This window comes from Mustela lutreola, chromosome 2, assembly GCF_030435805.1.
Source record: "Mustela lutreola isolate mMusLut2 chromosome 2, mMusLut2.pri, whole genome shotgun sequence".
NCBI lineage: Eukaryota > Metazoa > Chordata > Mammalia > Carnivora > Mustelidae > Mustela > Mustela lutreola.
This window is the reverse complement of record NC_081291.1, coordinates 9,240,437-9,258,348: the sequence shown is the minus strand read 5'-3', so window position 1 is coordinate 9,258,348 and position 17,912 is coordinate 9,240,437. Positions and strand designations below refer to the sequence as shown.

General features: G+C 57.1%; 1 protein-coding gene across 1 annotated transcript; it reads right to left on the bottom strand.

Moving 5' to 3' along the window:
• Positions 1–15,126: 15,126 nt before the first annotated feature.
• On the bottom strand, positions 15,127–16,976 carry IER2 (immediate early response 2). Its single transcript, XM_059160165.1, has one exon. The coding sequence runs from the start codon at positions 16,794–16,796 to the stop codon at positions 16,131–16,133; it is 666 nt and encodes a 221-aa protein (XP_059016148.1). The 5' UTR covers positions 16,797–16,976; the 3' UTR covers positions 15,127–16,130.
• Positions 16,977–17,912: the final 936 nt, after the last annotated feature.

Genomic DNA, 17,912 nt, shown 5'->3' with positions numbered 1-17,912 from the left:
CTTGAAGGGAAAATCGGTGCTGGGGAAGCCTGGGAGGGAGGTGTGTGCCGTCCTAACCCCCAAAGTAATGGTACTAGGAGGCGGGGACTTGGGGAGGTGCTGAGATCACTGGTCTCTGCGAACAGGATTAGTGCCCTTACAGGGAGACCCCAGACAGCTCCCTCGTCCCTTCTGCCACGTGAGGACGCAGCAAAAAAATCCAGTCTACGAACCAGATATGCCCACGCCTTGGTGTTAGGCTTCCAGCCTCCAGAACAGTAAGAAATACATGTCCGCTGTTCATAAGCCACCCAGCCTATGGCATTTTTGTCATATCAGCCCGAAGGCACTGACACTCACCAAAGAGTGACCTTGGGACAGGAGGATTATTTGAATAACTAAGTGAATACAGGATGACCCATTTCTACCGATCCCTTGTCATCATTCCATGGGCTCATGAACAAAGTGGTCCTCTGGCCCCGTCTCCCCTCCTGCCTGGGTGACAAGTGTTAGCACCTGGTCTATGTGGTGACTCTGCTCCCCCCACCATCCTGAGACATCAGTTTCTGAGTGGCTCCTAGGGGCAGGCCCTCGGGAGGCACCCTCCCCACAACCCAAAGGCCAGCTGCCCTCACGCACACAGGGCTGCACACAGGGCTGCGGGGAAGGAAGCCTCATGCGCCCGCAGGAGCAGAGGTGAATGCCGGGAAACTCCTTCCTTTCGCTCGGGCTCTGCCCTGCCTCCCACCACAGACCACTGTAAATCTTTTTATTTGAAGCCAGGGCGGAAGCATGAAACCCAGCATGCTGACGTGCCTTTGTCTTTTTTTTTTTTTTTTAATTGAGATGAAATTCACGTAACATAAAATTAACCCTTAATCATGTTAAAGTGTATGATTCAGCAGCATTTAGCACAGTCACGCTCTCGTGCAACCGCTAGTCACTTTCTAGCTCCAGAATATTGCCATCATCCCCAAAGGAGAGTTTGTACCTATTAAGCAGTCACTCCTCATTCCCCCTTCCCCAGCCCCTGGCAGCCACGAATTTACTTTCTCTGTTGATTGGCCTGTTTTGAATATTTCATGTAAATGAAGTTATAATACGTGGCCTCTTGTGACTGGTTTCTTTCACCGAACACAATCGTTTGAGCTTCATTCCTTTTTATGGCCAAATAATATTCCATAGTATGGATGGACCATATTGTTGACCCATTATTTGGGGTGGAGGGGGTGCCTGGGTGACTCAGTCGGTTAAGCGTCTGCCTTTGGCTCAGGTCATGATCTTGGGGTCCTGGGATCGAGCCCAGCATCAGGCTCCCTGCTCGGTGGGGAGCTTGCTTTTCCCTCTCTCACTCCCCTTGCTTGTGCTCTCTCTCTCTCTGTGTCAGATAGAGATTTCATTATTTCATTTAATGTATTTATTCACTGAGAGAGAGAGCGAGAGGTTGAGCAGGGGAGAGTTAAGGTGGGGGAGGGAGGCGGAACCCGTGGCGCTCGGTCCCACGATCCTGAGATCATGACCTCAGCTGAGATCAAGAGCCAAACTCTGAACCGACAGAGCCACCCAGGCGCCCCCCAGATTTTAAGTCATCTCTACACCCAGCGTGGGGCTTGAACTCCCAACCCTGAGATCAAGAGTTGCACGCCCTACGGCCTGAGCCAGTCAGGCGCCCCCATCCCTCTCTCCATCAGTGGATCCTTGGGTCGTCTCCACCTCTTTCCGACTGTGAATCACGCTGCGACAAACACAGGCGTGCAGGGATTTTTTTGAACAATGGTTCTGAATCCTTCAGGGTCTGGCGACTTGAGCTTGTCCTCACCAGTACAGCAAGGACACGGCCACGAGGGCGGCCCTGCACCCAGCCCTTGACGGTTTGCCCCAGAAGCGCAGCGAATGTGTGGGAAGTGAACGAATGGGATCCATCGATCAGTGCATCAATGTTAGAAGAAGCTTTCCTCAGCAGCACCGCAGTTTTTGTTGACAGAGAACACCCTCTGGGGACACCTGTCACCCTCTGGCTAAGGTGAGAGCCTGAGCCGCCACAGTTGGTGGGGTGGGGGGCCTGTAAAGTCAAAGAAGCCCAGTAAAACCGAGGCAGGGCCACAGCCGCCTTCTTCCAGAACGCTGGGAAACTCTAGTGGTTTTCTGCAAAGGTCTCACATGTTAAGCCCAGCATTAAGGGGACAGAGGAACGGGGTGCGAGTTCTCCCGAGACAACCCAGAAGGGGAGGCCCGCCAGCCCGGCGGCTGCGACGGCATTCCCATCAAGGACACGCCCGCCGTCCTGCGGGGCTCACTGCTGGCCTGGCCCCCTGCTCCCAGCCCACACTGCAAAAATGCGGGGGACGGGAGAACCGAGGAGAAAGAGGCACTGGAAGCAGGACAGGACAGAACAGGCTCTCGTGGTTAAGGGTTAGAGGCCGTGTGCAGGAGCCCGGCCTGGCCCCGCGTCGGGCCGGCCAGCGCCGGGAGACTAGGCGGAGGATGGCACAGTCCCCAGCCCCCTTTTCTTGTCCCTCCTGCCTCCCCCCATCTGCCACCTTCCAAACCCCCAGGTCAAAACTGCCCCGAGACACCGTCCTGAACCCAGACACAGTCAGAAGACACACATGCCAGCACCACCCTGCTGAGCCAGCAGCCACTGCGGGCCGGGCCTCTCCCAGCGGAGAGACACAGGAGTCCCTGAAGACCCCGAGGTACTCCCCAGGCCCCCAGCTGCCTGAGAGAAACGGGCCACAAGAGGCCCGATCAGGGGTCTTTGCTGCAACACACACAGACCCAACTGCCTGGCCTAGGATGGGGAGTCACACATTCCCATGTGCCCCCCACGACAGGCTGCCTCCGACTGCTTTCCTCAGCGAACCACTACTCTCGCCCCAGGACCCTGTCATGTGTCCTCATAGTGCTGATCTGTAGCTGGCTTGCTGGCCACCTGAGACTATGCGACATGGCCTGTGCCCCCGGCCCCATAGAAAACAAGGTCTCGGGGCACCTGGGTGGCTCAGTGGGTTAAGCCTCTGCCTTTGGCTCAGGTCATGATCTCAGGGTCCTGGGATTGAGCCTCGCATCGGGCTCTCTGCCTGCCTCCCTGCCTACTTGTGATCTCTCTCTGTGTCAAATAAATAAGTAAAATCTTTTAAAAAAGAAAGAAAGAAAGAAAACAAGGTCTCCAAGGATAGGGACCACCCCCCATCACCTGTCCAGTCCAGGGACTGGCAAACATCCGTAAAGAATGGAAAATAAGTTTGCCTTTGTGGGTGTCCATTGCTACAAGTGCGCTGCTGGAGGCCAGACACAGCCAGACACCACCACCCACCCATCAGGATGGCTACCATCCCAAAGCCCCAGACAGGTGTTGGCGGGGAAATGAGGAAACCGCAGCCCCTGCACACCGTTGGTGGGACTGCCAAAGGGTGCAGCGTCCATGGAAAACAGCATACCGATGCCTCCAAAAATCAAAATAGAATTACCACGGGACCCCAGCAATGCCTTTTCTGGGTATATCCCCCAAAAGAATCTTAAAGAGAGAGCTGCACACCCACGTTCCTAGCACCATTATTCACAAGAGTTAAAACGTGGATGGAAACAATGCAAGTGTCCATCCACGAACTGAGGGACAAGCCAAATGCGGTCCATCCATAGACAAAGATGGGAGATTTTGACACCTGCTTCGGCATGTGACCCGCTCCGCGTGTGAACCTGGACTGAGTGAACTAAGCCAGACACGGAAAGACCAACACTCTCTGATTCCACTTTATATGAGGTCCCCAGAGGGGCCAAATTCAGAGACAGAAGGCAGGTGGTGGGTGCGGGGTGGGGTTGGGGGGGATTCGTGGGGACAAAGGGTCAGATTACAAGAGATCTGGCGGGATGGCTTGCACAACAATGCAAAAATGCACTTAATACCACAGAACTGTATGCTTAAAAATGGCTAAGATGGTAAATTTTTTGGTTGCATGTATTTTAACTTCCTTAAAAACGAAACAAACAAAATAGCCAGAGGTGAACGGGCAGGACGGTATGCACAGAAGATGTCATTTCATTTGATTTTTTTATTTCACAGAATATTCTTTTTTTTTTTTTTTTAAGATTTTATTTGTTTATTGGACAGGTAGAAATCACAAGTAGGCAGAGAGGCAGGCAGAGAGAGAGGGGGAAACAGGCTCTCCACTCAACGTTGAGTGGAGAGCCCCATGCGGGGCTCAACCCCAGGACCCTGAGATCAGGGCCTGAGCCCAAGGCAGAGGCTTTAACCACTGAGCCACCCAGGCACCCCTCACAGAGTATTCTATTCCTTTCGTTTTCATCTGTTTAATAACTCAAAAGCCATCTCTGAACTAGAGGGTCCTGCCAAGGACATGAGGAGGCAGCCTGCAGGTTGGGGTCTGGAGACCCTGGTCCAGTTTGCCTGGTCTCCTGTGGGCTGGGCCTCTGGACTGGGACCCGAGCCCTGACCGCGCAGAAGAGCTCCGTGAATGAATGGATGCTGGTATCTAGAGGGCAGCAGGAGACCCGTTTTTGTAGCCAGCAGATCAGCGAGCCGACCCGGGTCCCTTTCCTTCCTTCCCGAGCAACCTCGCGAAATTCACCTCTCTGGGCCTCAGGTTTTCAGCGGTAAACGGTCTTGTCTGGCGCTGGGCAGGCGCCTGTCTCCACCTTTAGAGCCTCATCTGGCTCTCCCTGCTCTTTCTCTTTGGCCCCTGGGAAACCAGGAAGCTCTGTCTTGAGGAGAGACAGAGAGAAGACAGAAGCCTCCCACCCCAAGCCGACGCTGAGGTCTGCTCTGTACAACTGACACTCTCTCTCTCTCCCTCTCCCTCTCTCTCGTCCAGGCCTAAATATATTCCAACCTCAGAGACATTCCATGCCCCACACTCATTTCCGCCTTTCTGCCCCAGGATGGTGCCAAGAACAGAAATCCCACTGGCGGGTTAGGGGGCACACAGGGAGAGGAAGAGAGCCAGGGTGACCAATCTGAGAGGTGGCCTCAAGGGTCCTGGTCAGGATAGGGATGCTGGGGAAACTAAGAATGAGGGGGATCCCCCCCACCCTGCCCAGTCCTTCTCTCCTCCACTTGGCCATGAGTCATCAGAGCGGCATTCGCTGGCAGGAAGCCCGGGCTGGGCGGGTGGGGAGACCTACTTTAGCCTCTGGTTTCTCCTGCCCGTCCACAAGGGCCTTGGGTCTCAGAGCACACACCCCAGCACCCACTCAGTAAGTCCAGGAGCCGGGTCGGGGCTCCCCACTCCCTCTGGCTCTGGGGCAGCTGCTGCTGCCACCGCCCACCCCTGGGAACCAGGAAGGAAGGGCTGCCTGTCTCCACCCACCTGGGGCACTGCTCAAGCCACTGCCTGGGCAGGTCAGGCCACCAGCGGCCTGGGAGCCAGCACTCCTCCCTCCAGGGACGGAGGGGACGTGACCTAGAACTGTGGCCCTGCTGATCCCCCCCACCCACCAACATGCCAGGACCTGCCAACCGCCTCCTCCATCTCCAGGACTCAAGTCAAGGCTATACCCTAAGACACACAAACACACACACACACACACACACACGTGCACACGTGCGCACACGCAGTGATGCTCTGCAGAGGGCAGTGAGCTTTCCCCTCCCCACCCAACAGTCAGCCACATCTGGGAACAGTTCTGATTGCCACCACCGCAGGAAGACACCCTACTGGTACCTAGTGGGTGGAGGCCAGCGCCCACGTGTGAGATTCAGCCGCAAAAGCCAAGAAATGCCAGCATAGGCCCGGGTGCGAATTCAACCTGCGGTACTTTTTAGTCATAAAGACTAGACATGGTAGGAAAGCTGTCTACCCGCAGGGTGCCTCCGTCTCCTCAACGTGAAAATGAGAATGCCAGTAAGTCCAACGGTGAGGATTCTGAGCGAAATACTTTAAGTAGCCAGCTCTGGCTTACTTATGATTGTTGCCATTTTTTTTTTCCTTTAAGTAATCTCTATGCCCAACGTGGTGCTCAAGCTTACAACCCTGAGATCAGGAGTCAGAGGCTGTACAGAATAAGCCAGCCAGTTGGCTCTGTTGTCATTCTTTTTTTTTTTTTTTTTTTTTTTTTTTACGATTTTATTTATTTAGGTGAGAAAGAGAGTGAACAGAGCACTAGCAGGGGGAGGGACAGAGACAGAGGGAGAAGCAGACTCCCCGCTGAGTAGGGAGCCCCACACTGGGCCGGCCCAGGCTCGATCCCAGGATCCTGAGATCATGACCTGTGCCAATGGCAGACACTTAACCAACTGAGCCACCCAGCCTCCCCACCCCCAACCCCGGTGGCCCCACTGTCATTCTTAAGACCTCAGACTCCAAGTCCCATAGACTTTAATTCAAATCCGACCCTTGCCTTGGGGCACCTGGCTGGCTCTGGTGAGTTCAAGGCCTAAGTTGCACGTAGATCTTATGTAAAAACAAAAAACAAACAAACAAAAAAACCCAACACCTGACACTTTTGAGCTGGATTTGGACAAGTGCTGTCACTGCCTGTCTCAGCAATCAGGAGAAAAGATGAGCTGCTGGGCACACAGCCCCAGGGCGCGCTGGGGACCCAGGGCTGCTGGGGGAACTCTTGCTGAGCTCGGAACCGTCTGAGTCTGGAAGGGGCATTAGGGGACATGAGACCATCTGGCTTCTGGGCTCCAGGATGCCATGGCAACGGGACAGGATGGGCTCAGGTGCAAGGGACTCGGAGAAGGTTGCAGGGAGGATTCATGCTGGCCGTGAGCGGAGCAGGAAGCATATGGCTCCACGCACGTGTGAGACCCCAGCCAACCTGGAGTGTGGCTGGCAGGAGCTTTCTGAGGAACTCCCTCCCCAGCTTTCTAGAATGTACACCTTTGATGGAGAATACCCGGGAGCTGCGCGCGCACGTTTGTGTGTGTGTAACCCACAGCCCCTAGACTGAGTTCTGGCCGTTGAGGAGACTGAGACCACCCTCCCCGTCTGACCAGAAACCCAGATCCAGGGGAGCCTGGATGGCTCAGTGGGTTAAAGCCTCTGCCTTCTGCCTTTGGCTCAGGTCGTGATCCCGGGGTCCAGGGATGGAGTCCGGCTTCCGGCTCTCTGCTCAGCAGGAAGCCTGCTTCCTCTTCTCTCTCTCTCACTCTGCCTGCCTCTCTACCTACTTGTGTCTCTGTCTGTCAAATAAATAAATAAAATCTTAAAAAAAAAAAAAAAGAAGAAAGAAAAGAAACCCAGGTCCAAGCTGGAGACACGATCCTGGGGATGGATCCTGGCTCTGGCCTTCCCAGCCTTACAGTGCACCTACTGGGAGGTTGGACCTGTCCATGGATGCCCGCACCCCTCCCAAGGCTGGACACAGAGCCACGAGAAAGGACAGGCCTGAGGAGAAATGAAGGAGGCATGGGAAAATACGCCCAGGCGAAGACACAGAAGCGCTGCTGATGCACACACATATACCGAGTGCCCCAGGGCCTCACAGCAGCCACAGCCACAGAGCAGAGCCAAACCAAGGGGCGGGGAGGGGGAAGACCCTGGCAGGAAGGAGAGCTTTGCTGGTCTCAGCGCGTGCCCCTTCTTGCAGCTGGCTTCTCGGTTTTCTTCAGAACTGGCTTCACACCCACCCCTCGCAGAAGAGAAGGCCTTGTCCCAAACCACACGACAGCACTTTGAAAATTCCAGGATCTGTTTATAAGGCAGCATCTGTGGGGATTTCGAGGGTAGCTGGGGGAATAGGGGAACTCGGTGCTGCAGATTCCGGGTCCGGCTCCGACACAGAGCCTGAGAGGGGAAGGGTCTTAGGACCCCGTCACCACACCCCCACCCGGATGAGTCTGAGCACGGCAGCCCGCAGGGACCCAGCAGTGAGTAATTGCAGGCTTGCTTCGCCTTCTTGGTGGCCAGAAGCCAGGACAAGGTTCATTCCGGAAGGGCGGGCCACAGAAGGGAGGTGGGGGAGGGGACGGGGCCTCAGGTGGAGGCTTGGCGGCAGTAAGCTGGCCCGACGCCCAAACCCCGGTGTGGCCTAAACCCCAGCTGCCAGGCCTCCAGCAGACCCTCCTCACCTGCCCTCCGAGCTGAAAGGCAAAAGCAGCGAGACACTTCCTGTTCCAGACACCAGCAAGGGGCCCTGGCAACATCCTTTCCAGTCTAGAAGTTTGGTTTTGCTCAGTAAATAATGATTACCAAAAAAACCCCCCAAAAACAAAAAACCCAAACCAACTTTGTCCTCATCAAGCCCTTGGATTGAGTGTGCACATATTGGCCCTTGGGGGGGCTTTTCGCCATCGGAAGGGGGAGGAGAAAAGATGGTACCAAGTTACCCAGCAAGTGGTTCTGAAAAAGCTGAAAAGGGCATTTGGTGGGCAAACCTGGGGGCAGTCTGCTAAGGATGGAGGGAGAGAGGGAAAAGGCCACCCAGTGATGGCACGAAGACGTGGGGCACTGGTGTGGACAAGGGCCCCTACCTAACACCTGCCTCCCCAATCCAGAAGAGACAGAAAAACGGTGGACTCTGTTTTACTAGACACAGACCTGCTCTGTGCCTCAATTCCTTTATCCGTAGAATGGGACCAGTGAAAGTGCCTACTTTAATTCTGACCTGGGCTTGCAGGGAGGGGTCAGTGAACACAGGGGAGGAGCCAAGCACCATAGGCTGGTGGGAGGCCCCTGAATGTAGCCTCTTCTTAAAACAGGGCTTGTTATCTGGTCTATAACAACTGGAAAGCCTCCAGGGCCAGGTGCTGTCTCGGGGCCACTGGGGAGGCCCTTAGAGGCTCACGGAGGCTCACAGAATCTCTTGAGGGTGAACTTCTCAGGCTAGCTCTGTAAACAGAAGGGACTTCGCGTGCATCCTCAGATTAACACAGCAGCTAATTCCCCAACATGGCTTCCCGGGGCTCCAAGGAACAGCAAAAGATCTCCAGGAGTCCCGGCTCAGGTCACTCTGGCCGGTGAGGACCACCCTGTGCTCTTCTCAGGCGCCTGGGAGAACTTCCCAGACAGGGAAACTGAGGTCCAGACCACCCAGGGAACTGGCTCAGGAGTCAGTGACCCCCAGCTCATCTGACAGGGCGGCAAACGTGGCTGTACCTTGGATTCACCTGGGTCCCTCAGCCCAGCCATGCCCGCCACCAGAGATCCTGGGATGGCTGGGTGCTCCAGATGGAGGATTCTCCCAGACTAGCCAAGCCCTGTCCGCTGGCTGTCCAGCCCTCAGCTCAACAGAAAGCCGAGAACCAGGCTCTATGACTCCATGGGAAGGCAAGGTCTCCATTCAGCTCACCGTTTCTGATCACTTTTGAAAACAAGACCCGCAACAGGAGAAAAAGAGCTGTGTGTTTGCTTGCTTGCTTGCTTGGTCAACGCCCTCCCTCCCTGTCCCCTCCGCAGTCCAGGGCTCTGAGATGCTCCCCAGACTGCAACGGAAGAGAAGGGTTAACAGGAAGCCCCTGGCGTCGGGCAGCTACAGAAGTCCATTGTTGTCGGCCAGTCCCCTCCCCCTCTGGGGAGCCCCTTCAAAAGGGCCTGACCGGTGTCTCCAGGCTGCTGGCCAGGCTGTCGGGAGAGTGAGCACAGGAAAAGGAAGCCCGCTGGGCGCGGGCTGGGGCACAGCTGTCACCGACACATCTCAGGGGGTTTCCGAGAAGGGGGGTGCTCAGCTTTGCCTGCCCCTGGGTGGGGGCGGCCCTCCCTGCAGTCCCCATCTGGAGGCCAGAAAGCTTTGATCTGAGCTTTTTAGGTAAAACTTAAACTCCTGCCTCCCTCCCTCCACCCCTTTCCTCCCTCCACGCCACCCCCCCCCATCTCTGGTTCAGAAAGTTTCACACCCCACCCCTCCTCCATCTGATTTCAGATCTTCTCTTCTCCAGGTCCTAACTGCCAGCTTTTTCCGATTAGCAGACTCCGGTGGGGGAGGGGAGGAAGTCTGTGCTTTTGGTGGGGCGTCCCGGATTTGAGGGGCGCAGGGAGGAGGAGAGCTGTTAGCAATTCCCTGGGAGACCCTGGGGGCGGGCAGGGCGAGGGCGAGCAGCTGGCCACCAGATGTGGGTGGACAGGCTGAGGAGGAAATTAATTGGTGCCAGTCGGTAACAGGCGGGGAAAGGCAGGTCCCCAAGGGGGCCCGGGGGAGCAGCCAGGGTGCGGGAAGGAGCAGAAACGGTGGGGGGTCAGAGAACATTGAGATTATTTCTTAGCTGAGAGTCAACAATGTGCTGGGGGAGGCAGGGGATGGGGGGAGTCGGGACCGATGAAGCAGGGAGGTTGGAAGGCCAAGAGAAATAAAAAGATCTGGGCAGGGGCCTGCAACCCAGGGAGATTTCTGCTGAGAGGGGCTGCCTTAAAAAGTATCAGGCTGGGAGGTGGCTGTGGGGGAGGTCTCAAGCCTGAATCAGTAGGTAGAAGGCCTTAGGCCTTGGCCTCAGCTCTCCTGGACACAAATCTCGGGAGACCTAAACTCCCCTTAACACAGCCTGGCGGAATAAAAGCCCTAGGCTGAGCCTCAGGAAACAGAGAAGTACCCTAGCGAGAGCAACTCTGGACACGGGTGGGCAAGGTGCGGGCTCCCCTCAACTTAGGTATGTGGATCTGAGCTCCACCAAACACTGCTGCGGGGGGCTCTGGTCCCCCCGAACGCTGGTGTCGGGTTCTGGGCTCCTCTGGACACATGGGGGCTTCAGCAGCCACCACGACGGCGGTGGGGAGCGTGAGCCTCAAACCCTGGCAATCCCCATTTCCCTTCCGCTTTTTCCGCCGTTTACCTGATTCCGAGCGGGGCCCCCAGCCCCAGACGCCCCCGGCGCGGCCTCCGCCTTCCGTCCGCGGGGCGTGCTTGGGAGTAGGGGGCCACGCGCGGAGGGCCTGGGCGGGCTCCGGAAGGGACCGGTTTGGGGGCGAGGGGCGTGGACCCGGCGGCGCAGTACCCGGCGAGTTCTTGGAAGTCACTCGGGGCAGCGCGCATGGGCGAGACCGGAGCAAAGCACGAGACCCGGTAAACTCGTAAATCCCGCCCCCGCCTGTGATTGACACCCAGATCGCTCCGCCCCGCGTTGTCTAGTTACGGATCCGGCAGCCCGGCCCGGAAGTCAGGTTTCCTAGCCGCGGTCGAGTGCGGTCCTCGCCCGGCTTGGCCTGGGCCTGCGTTTCCTCCTCTCGGACGCGCGGACCTCGCCCAGGTTCCTGGAAGCGGGTAAACCGGTCTGGGTGCTGCTTCTGTGGCCCGGCCCCTTCCCAGCTCTGCGGAGGCTTCAGCGGGGCGCCTGTCCTGCACAGCGGAGAGGGGAGGGGATTTGGGGATGGCAGACACGACTAGAGCTATTCCCTAGTTGCTCTCCTGCTGGGCGAGGCGATCCTCTCTGGCCTCAGTTTCCCGATCCGTAAAAAGTGGAGTTCAAAGGACCGATCTCCTAGGAGAGTTCCAAGTGATCATTCATTCACAAAAAACCACTTAGTACGCACCTGCTAGATTTGTTTCTGCGCTTGCACGGAGGCTAGAGGCTAGGAGAGACAAACCCAGAAACGAACGTAAAATTGCAACTATGATACTACCAGGGAGAAAAAAAAAAAAAGTAGCTCTTGATTTGGATGTCCATAAACAGGAGTCTTGGACTAAAATGGGGGTGGGGTGGGGTGGCATTTGTAGCTTTGTCTCTTCCAGAAGCAGAATTTTCCTAACTCCGTAATAGTGGGCAAAGTGATGTAATGCTAATATTTAAAGAAGAGAATGAATCCCTTAGTTTCTCTCTTTTCAGCTTTCGGTCTTTCCCTAGTCTTCTGACTAAAGATAGGCCTCTTCCTATCCTAGTCATGTGTAACTTGCTAATCTCGCTTTCTAAGTAAGAAAGCTGTCTGTTTCAGCAGGATCTTATGACGTTTTGTTTTCACCGTAACTTTTATTAACTGCTACCTTCTAAGTATGGTTAGTGATTAACAAGTGAGTTACAATAAGACAAATTCTTAGATAAATAATAGTACAGTCGGTATGCAGATATGACAAAAATCCTGCCTGTCAACTGTCTGAAATTTGGGAAATTCTAAGAGTCATGAGAAGCCATTGATTAAATGAGACAATAAATATTTAGCACTTAGCACTTGCTTACCCCAGACAACCCCATTCACTCTTTCAGGCCTGTGTTGGACATTCATGGAAGTGATATTCAAATGAGGGCACAGATGCTAATTAGAACATAAATGTACTCTTTCGGACGGTGAGCAGTGACCTAAGGAAGTTCAAGAAGATGGGTAAAGGAGCTGAGTGGCAGAATGGGGAGGTATTTTAGATCAGGTGGCCAAAGGCCACTCCAAGGAAGTGACATTTCAGCAAAAATCTGAAGAAAGAAAGGTTGGGCATCTGGGAGAAGAGCATCGCAGGCAGAAGAACAGCAAGTGCAAAGGCCCTGGGCTAGAACATGCTTGGCCTGTTCTCCAAGCAGGAAGGAGGCCACTGTGGATGAAGCGGAGGGGAGCCGGAGAGTGAAATGATCCAATGTGCATTTTGTAAGATCTGTGTAGCTGCTGTGTAGAATGGACTGTGGAGGCAAAGGCAGAGAGGAAGCCACTGCCCTGATGTAGGGGAGAGGTGATGGCCGCCACTCACATTAAGATGGGAGTCCTGAAGGTGGGGAGAGTGGAGTGGGATGGGAAGTCAAGTGGACAGCACCTGGGACTGGGTACCGTGCAAGGAAAGGAGAAAAGGTTATTCAAGGAGGCTCCCTCAATCCAGACGCTGGCAGGAAACAGCAAGAATTCTCTTTGGGTCCCATCAGGTTCAGGATACCTTAGTGCCCCACCAGGAGATATAGGGAGGGGGCTTGAACATAAAGTCTGGGGGCAGGGGGTAGGTCCAGGATGGAGAGGGAAATATGGGTGTCAGGGCAGAGCGGCATTTAGAGGTCTAAGACTGAATGAGACCACTACCAAGGGCTGAGTGTAGACAGAGCCCCGGGGCTTGAGAAGTGTGCGCCCCCCCCCCCCCCCCCCCCAGCCAGCAAGGGAAGAGTCAACCCTGTCAAGTCACTAGGTTGAGACCAAACTCCAGAGCTGAGGAGGGGAGGCTGACCCTCGCTCACAGTGAGCCACTGGAGGGAGGAACTATTTGTTCCAGCTCTCCAGGACGAATGAGCCCAGCGTCTGTGCACACGTGACATGTATGTCCGTAGGGCTGTAGGTGCTTCTAAATGGCGGCATTGTTCTCCCCCTGGGTTCCCACGATAATAAAATAACAACACTTCCGGTGTGCCAGGCATTCCCCAACCACTTTATACTTAGTCTCTCACTTCCTCTTCCTGATGAATCTGAGCGGTAGGGACTGCTAGTCTCCACAATTTATAGCGAAGGAAACTGAGGCCCAGAGAGACAAGGTGACTTGCCCAGTGCTGCACAGCCAGCAAACAGAGCTGGTAGACTGGCTCCAGAATCTGCGTTCTGACCCCACAACTCCGTCCTGTCCCCCTCCCGCCGTTTCTTCACTGGGGAGGGACCAGTTCGGTTGCATGATGAGCATGTAGGTTTTTTTCCAGTTTGGGCCTGTTTGGACAGTGCTAGTGAACGCTGTCCTGCAGCCTCCTGCAGCCTGCCTGAGGCTCCCTGGAGGATCCACTGGTCTAGGGATAGGTGACATTTTTTGTTTTCACAGCTATTGTCCCATCAATGACTGCCCCCACCCCCACTCCAGGGCCTATCCCAATAATCCAATGCCATGTAAAGGTGTGAAAACTGCAAACCTCATCAGAGTTGGTTATTGTGACAAATGTTGCCTATTCTGAAAGGTGAAATGGGGGTCTCGGGAAGGGGCGTATCTTAGAGAGGCTTGGGGGGGGGATCTCCTGTCTCCCACCGCATAACCTCCAGCCCTCAGACCGGAAACCGCCCCCCACCCTCCTACCCCGGGGAGGCAAGGGCGGAGACCAGCCAGGCAGCTTCCCGGGAGGAAGGAAGGGCCAGGACGTTCCTGCAACAGGATGCGCAGTGAGGGGCCCCCTCCCCAGCCGCCAGGGACTTCCCGGGGCCGGCTAGGTTCTCGGGGGAGCTGCTCCCACGCGAACGCACTGAACTGCCACAGCGGGGGTGGAGCTCCTGTCCTCCCTCCGACGTCCCACTGGGGTGTTACGGGTCAGGACTCCAAGTGGGTGGCGCTAAAGTCTCCCATGTTTCCCAGGAAAGAATCCGGTGGCCGTGGAGGCGAGCGGAGCTAGATTCCCCAGGGAGCACCCTGCGGGAGGCGGGGAGTGGGGATCGGGGTGGGTGGAGGCGGCAGGAGGGGAGCCGGAGGCGGGCGTTCCGGGACCGGCCCGCCCTCCACCGCACCCTCCTCCTTCCACCCTAGGGCCTCGGGGTCAGGTCCCTCGGGGTCGCAGAAGCCTCGCGGCGCCGGAGCCAGCCGTCTGGAGGCGGGGCGGCAGCGTTCCCGGAGCCTCCCGCGGTCCTCACTGTCCGCACCTGCGGCTCCTTTGTCCTCCCAACAGCCACCCCGCCACCCGCCCTGGGGCAACGCCTTACAGGCCCTCTCTTAAATCAGCGGTGGGTGAATTATGAGCGTTTTGGGCTCTCGGGTGACTGAAACGGAGCTGGGTTGGACCCAAACCAAATAACTAGGGCTCTCACGGGTATTTCTAACTCTACAGCCGCCTCGAGGGAAGGCCCACTTCACAGATGAGGAAAACTGAGGCTGGGAACTCACCTTTCAGCCTGAGTCACACAGTTACACCAAGAGAGATCACAACAGGGGTGTAAAGAGCGCTCCAAAGCTCACAACCCCGCAACCCGTGGGGCCCCGGCCAAATAGGATTCAGTTGATCAAGCGGGGCGGGAGGGTGGGGATTAGATCTGCCATTCTTCCAATGTCTCCGAAGGGGGCGTGGCCCTCCCAATTCGCCTGGGGCACTGAACCCAGCAATATCCACGCCCCCCCCGCCTCAAATTCGGCAACCCCTCCCCCCGGAGTTGTAGAATGTCGAAGAAACTCCCAAATATGGGGGAGCTTAGGCAGTGGGAACACCAGGGCACCCGGCACGGAAACGCTCTGGCAAAGAAAAGGGGGCCCAGCCCCATCCCGCCCACTCTGCCCACGTGATAGCCGGTCAGACCGGTTTCTGGGGCCCCAGCAAGCCGCCGCCAGCTCCTGACCCCTTAACCCTGCCCCTCCCCCACCAGGGAAGAAAACCAGACAGGCCGCACAGACTTTATTCAAATGGTCTTTATTTTATCTGGCGTTTCTAGCAGAAGACCAGATAGATGAAATTAAACAGAATCCACCACAGTAAAGGTAAACAGGCCTCAGGACGCCCTGGCAAGAATCTTCCCCTCCCCAAACTGGCCCAGTCCCACCAGGAACTGGTCCCAGCTCAGCGTTACAGAGCTCTGAACACCCGCACCGATTTTTGTGATTCAGACCAGGACCGTCTGGGTTGTGTCTGTGTCTGAGAGATGGTCACGCTTGAGACAGTGAACATATTCCCACCTCAAACACAACAGATGAGAAAACTGTAACCTGAAATTAGATCAGCACCCCCGCCCCCCGCCGCTATTCACCCGAAGATTCAGGGGTGCGGGGCACAAACCCGCAGTAAGCGGGGCGAGGTGACTCAGGAGGCCCTCCTCCCATTCCCCAGGGCGGTCCACACCCCAGACCCTCCTCCCAGGCCCCACACCCACGCAAGGCAACAGGAAGCTCCCCACATCTGCCCCATGACGCAACGATGACCGCTTGCACAAGTATGTCACTCGGTGGGGGAAGGGGAGCGCCTGCCTGGAATTATTTTCTGAGGTTGGAAATGCAAACACCAACTATTGAAAAACCTTGAAAGGGCAGCACAGCTCCCACTGAAAAATAAAGTCCGACCCTGAGGAGTTTAAAGAACCAAGCCTCCCTGCTCCCAGTCCCAGAAGGAGAGAGGGAAAGGTCCACGTCCCAGTCCGTTAAGACAGCACCTGTGGGCGCAGCAGGTCTCGGCGGAAGGCGCTCGCGCTCCCGGCTCGGGCTCCTCGGCGCCGCCGCTGCACACAGGCAGCGACGGCTCCCCGGGGGCAGAGTCCCTCTTCTGGCCTCTCCGCAGCCTGGGGGAGCAGCTCCTCTCCACGGTTTCGGCGGGCACTCCCCCGGGGATGGACCTCGCCTCGGGTCTGCGCTCTGCGGCCGACGGTTCGGCCCGCGCTCTGGGCTCCGGTGGCGCCGCTCAGGGACCCTCAGAAGGCCACCACGGCCCGCACGAGCACGTTCAGCATGCTGTCCGCGGGGCGGCAGGCCGGTTTCGCCTCGCACGCCGGCGGCGCCGTCGGGGGGGCGGCGGGGCTGCAGTTCAGGAGGCCGGAGAAGCGCCTCTGGAGGACACGCGCCAGGTTCGGGAAGGCGCCCTCGGCTTGCGCGGGAGGTGGCTGCAGGCGATCAGAGACCTCCGCAGAGGCTTCTTCCCCCTCTTCTTCTAGACGGGCTTTCTTGCTTGGGACCAGTCCGACGTCCCCGCCGTCACTCAGACTGCTGTTTCGCCGCTTTCGGCTGACTTTGGCGGGGCGTGGGGCACAGCGGGCCGGGGTCTCCTCGGCTGGCGGCGCCTCCCGCGTGTCCATGGGCTCCGGAGAGGGCTGCTCACCGTCGGGAGGCGCTGCCTCGGCGACAGCTTCCGCTTCCCGCGACTGGTGCAGGCGAGGATCAGGGGAGCGGACAGGCGGCAAGGGCACCTCGGGCTCGTGGGCTTCCACCTTGGCTGAGAGGTAGAGCTCTCGGGCGCTGCGCATGACCAGCGATAACTGCAGACTCCGGTGCAGCCGCAGGCCACCGCGCTGCATGCGGGAATGGTACATCTTCCACACCGACAGAGTCATGATGCGCTGCGCCTCCTTCTGCACTTCCATGGCGGCTCGACGGCGGGGGCGACGGCTGCGGGGACTCCCTGGCTGGGCAGGACAGGTAGCAGGTGCACTCCGGGCAACGCGCTCGCTCACGCTCCTCCGCTCACACCAACCCACGCTGTGACACTGCTAGGACGCTCTGCCCCGGCGCCCGCCACCCGGGCCCTTTTGTACCCGGAGTGAAGTCACCGAGACGCCCCGCCCAATCAGAGAGCCGCATCCGGGCTTCCCAAGGCACCGCGGCGAGAGGCTCCTTAAAGCGACAGGGTGGGATTTACCGAATGGGGGAAAAGGGACGGGAGTAGGGGCGAGGAGGAGCGTCCCCCAGTCCAGGCGGAGCTCTCGGGGTGAGAAAGCTCAGGGCCCTCAATGCGCTAGCACGCAGGCCCCGAAGACGGGGGCCGCGGAAGCCGGGCACAGTCCACCCACGTGCTTGCGTCTGAAACCCCAGCTGGTTGTAGGCGGCAAGTTTCCCTTCGCGCCGGGGAAGACCGGGGTTCGAGCCGGTACATCCCCCGTGGGCACAGTTCCTAGCATCTACCAGGTGTCTAATGTTTTTTTGAATCAGTAACCGATTAATGTTTTTTTTTTCGATTAATGTTTTTTTAATAAATAACCGTGCTAACACTAGTAAGTCCTACCCGCCAGGCGCTGTTAAGGGTTTCCTTTACAAAATACCTCATTGATGCCTCACCTCCACTCCGCAAAGGGTACTGTTATACCTGATTTCTTCAGGCGGGGCAATCGAGACACAGTGACTCGTTCAGTATTTGCTAAACGAACAAATAGACCACTGGGGTCTCCAGCTCCTGCGTCTCTCTAGCGTAAGCCAGCCCTCCTCAATCCCCTTGTAGGCAGCGAGGCGGCGGGCAGTGCTGTTGGCCCCAGGGCATAGCTGCCCACTCCACGGGCAGCGGATGTCTGCAGACGCCAGCGCAGCCCGCGCTGCCATTCCCGCGTTCCACACGGAACACCCCCCAGTTTCCCTCTACAAGAGCTCCACGGCTGGGCTGGGTACTCGCAAGACGAAGGACCCGGCAACAGGACGGGCCGGGAGAACACGTGGCAGCGCCCCTTGACTACACGGCCCTGCTCCGCCTTTGCCCCCCGGGACGCGAG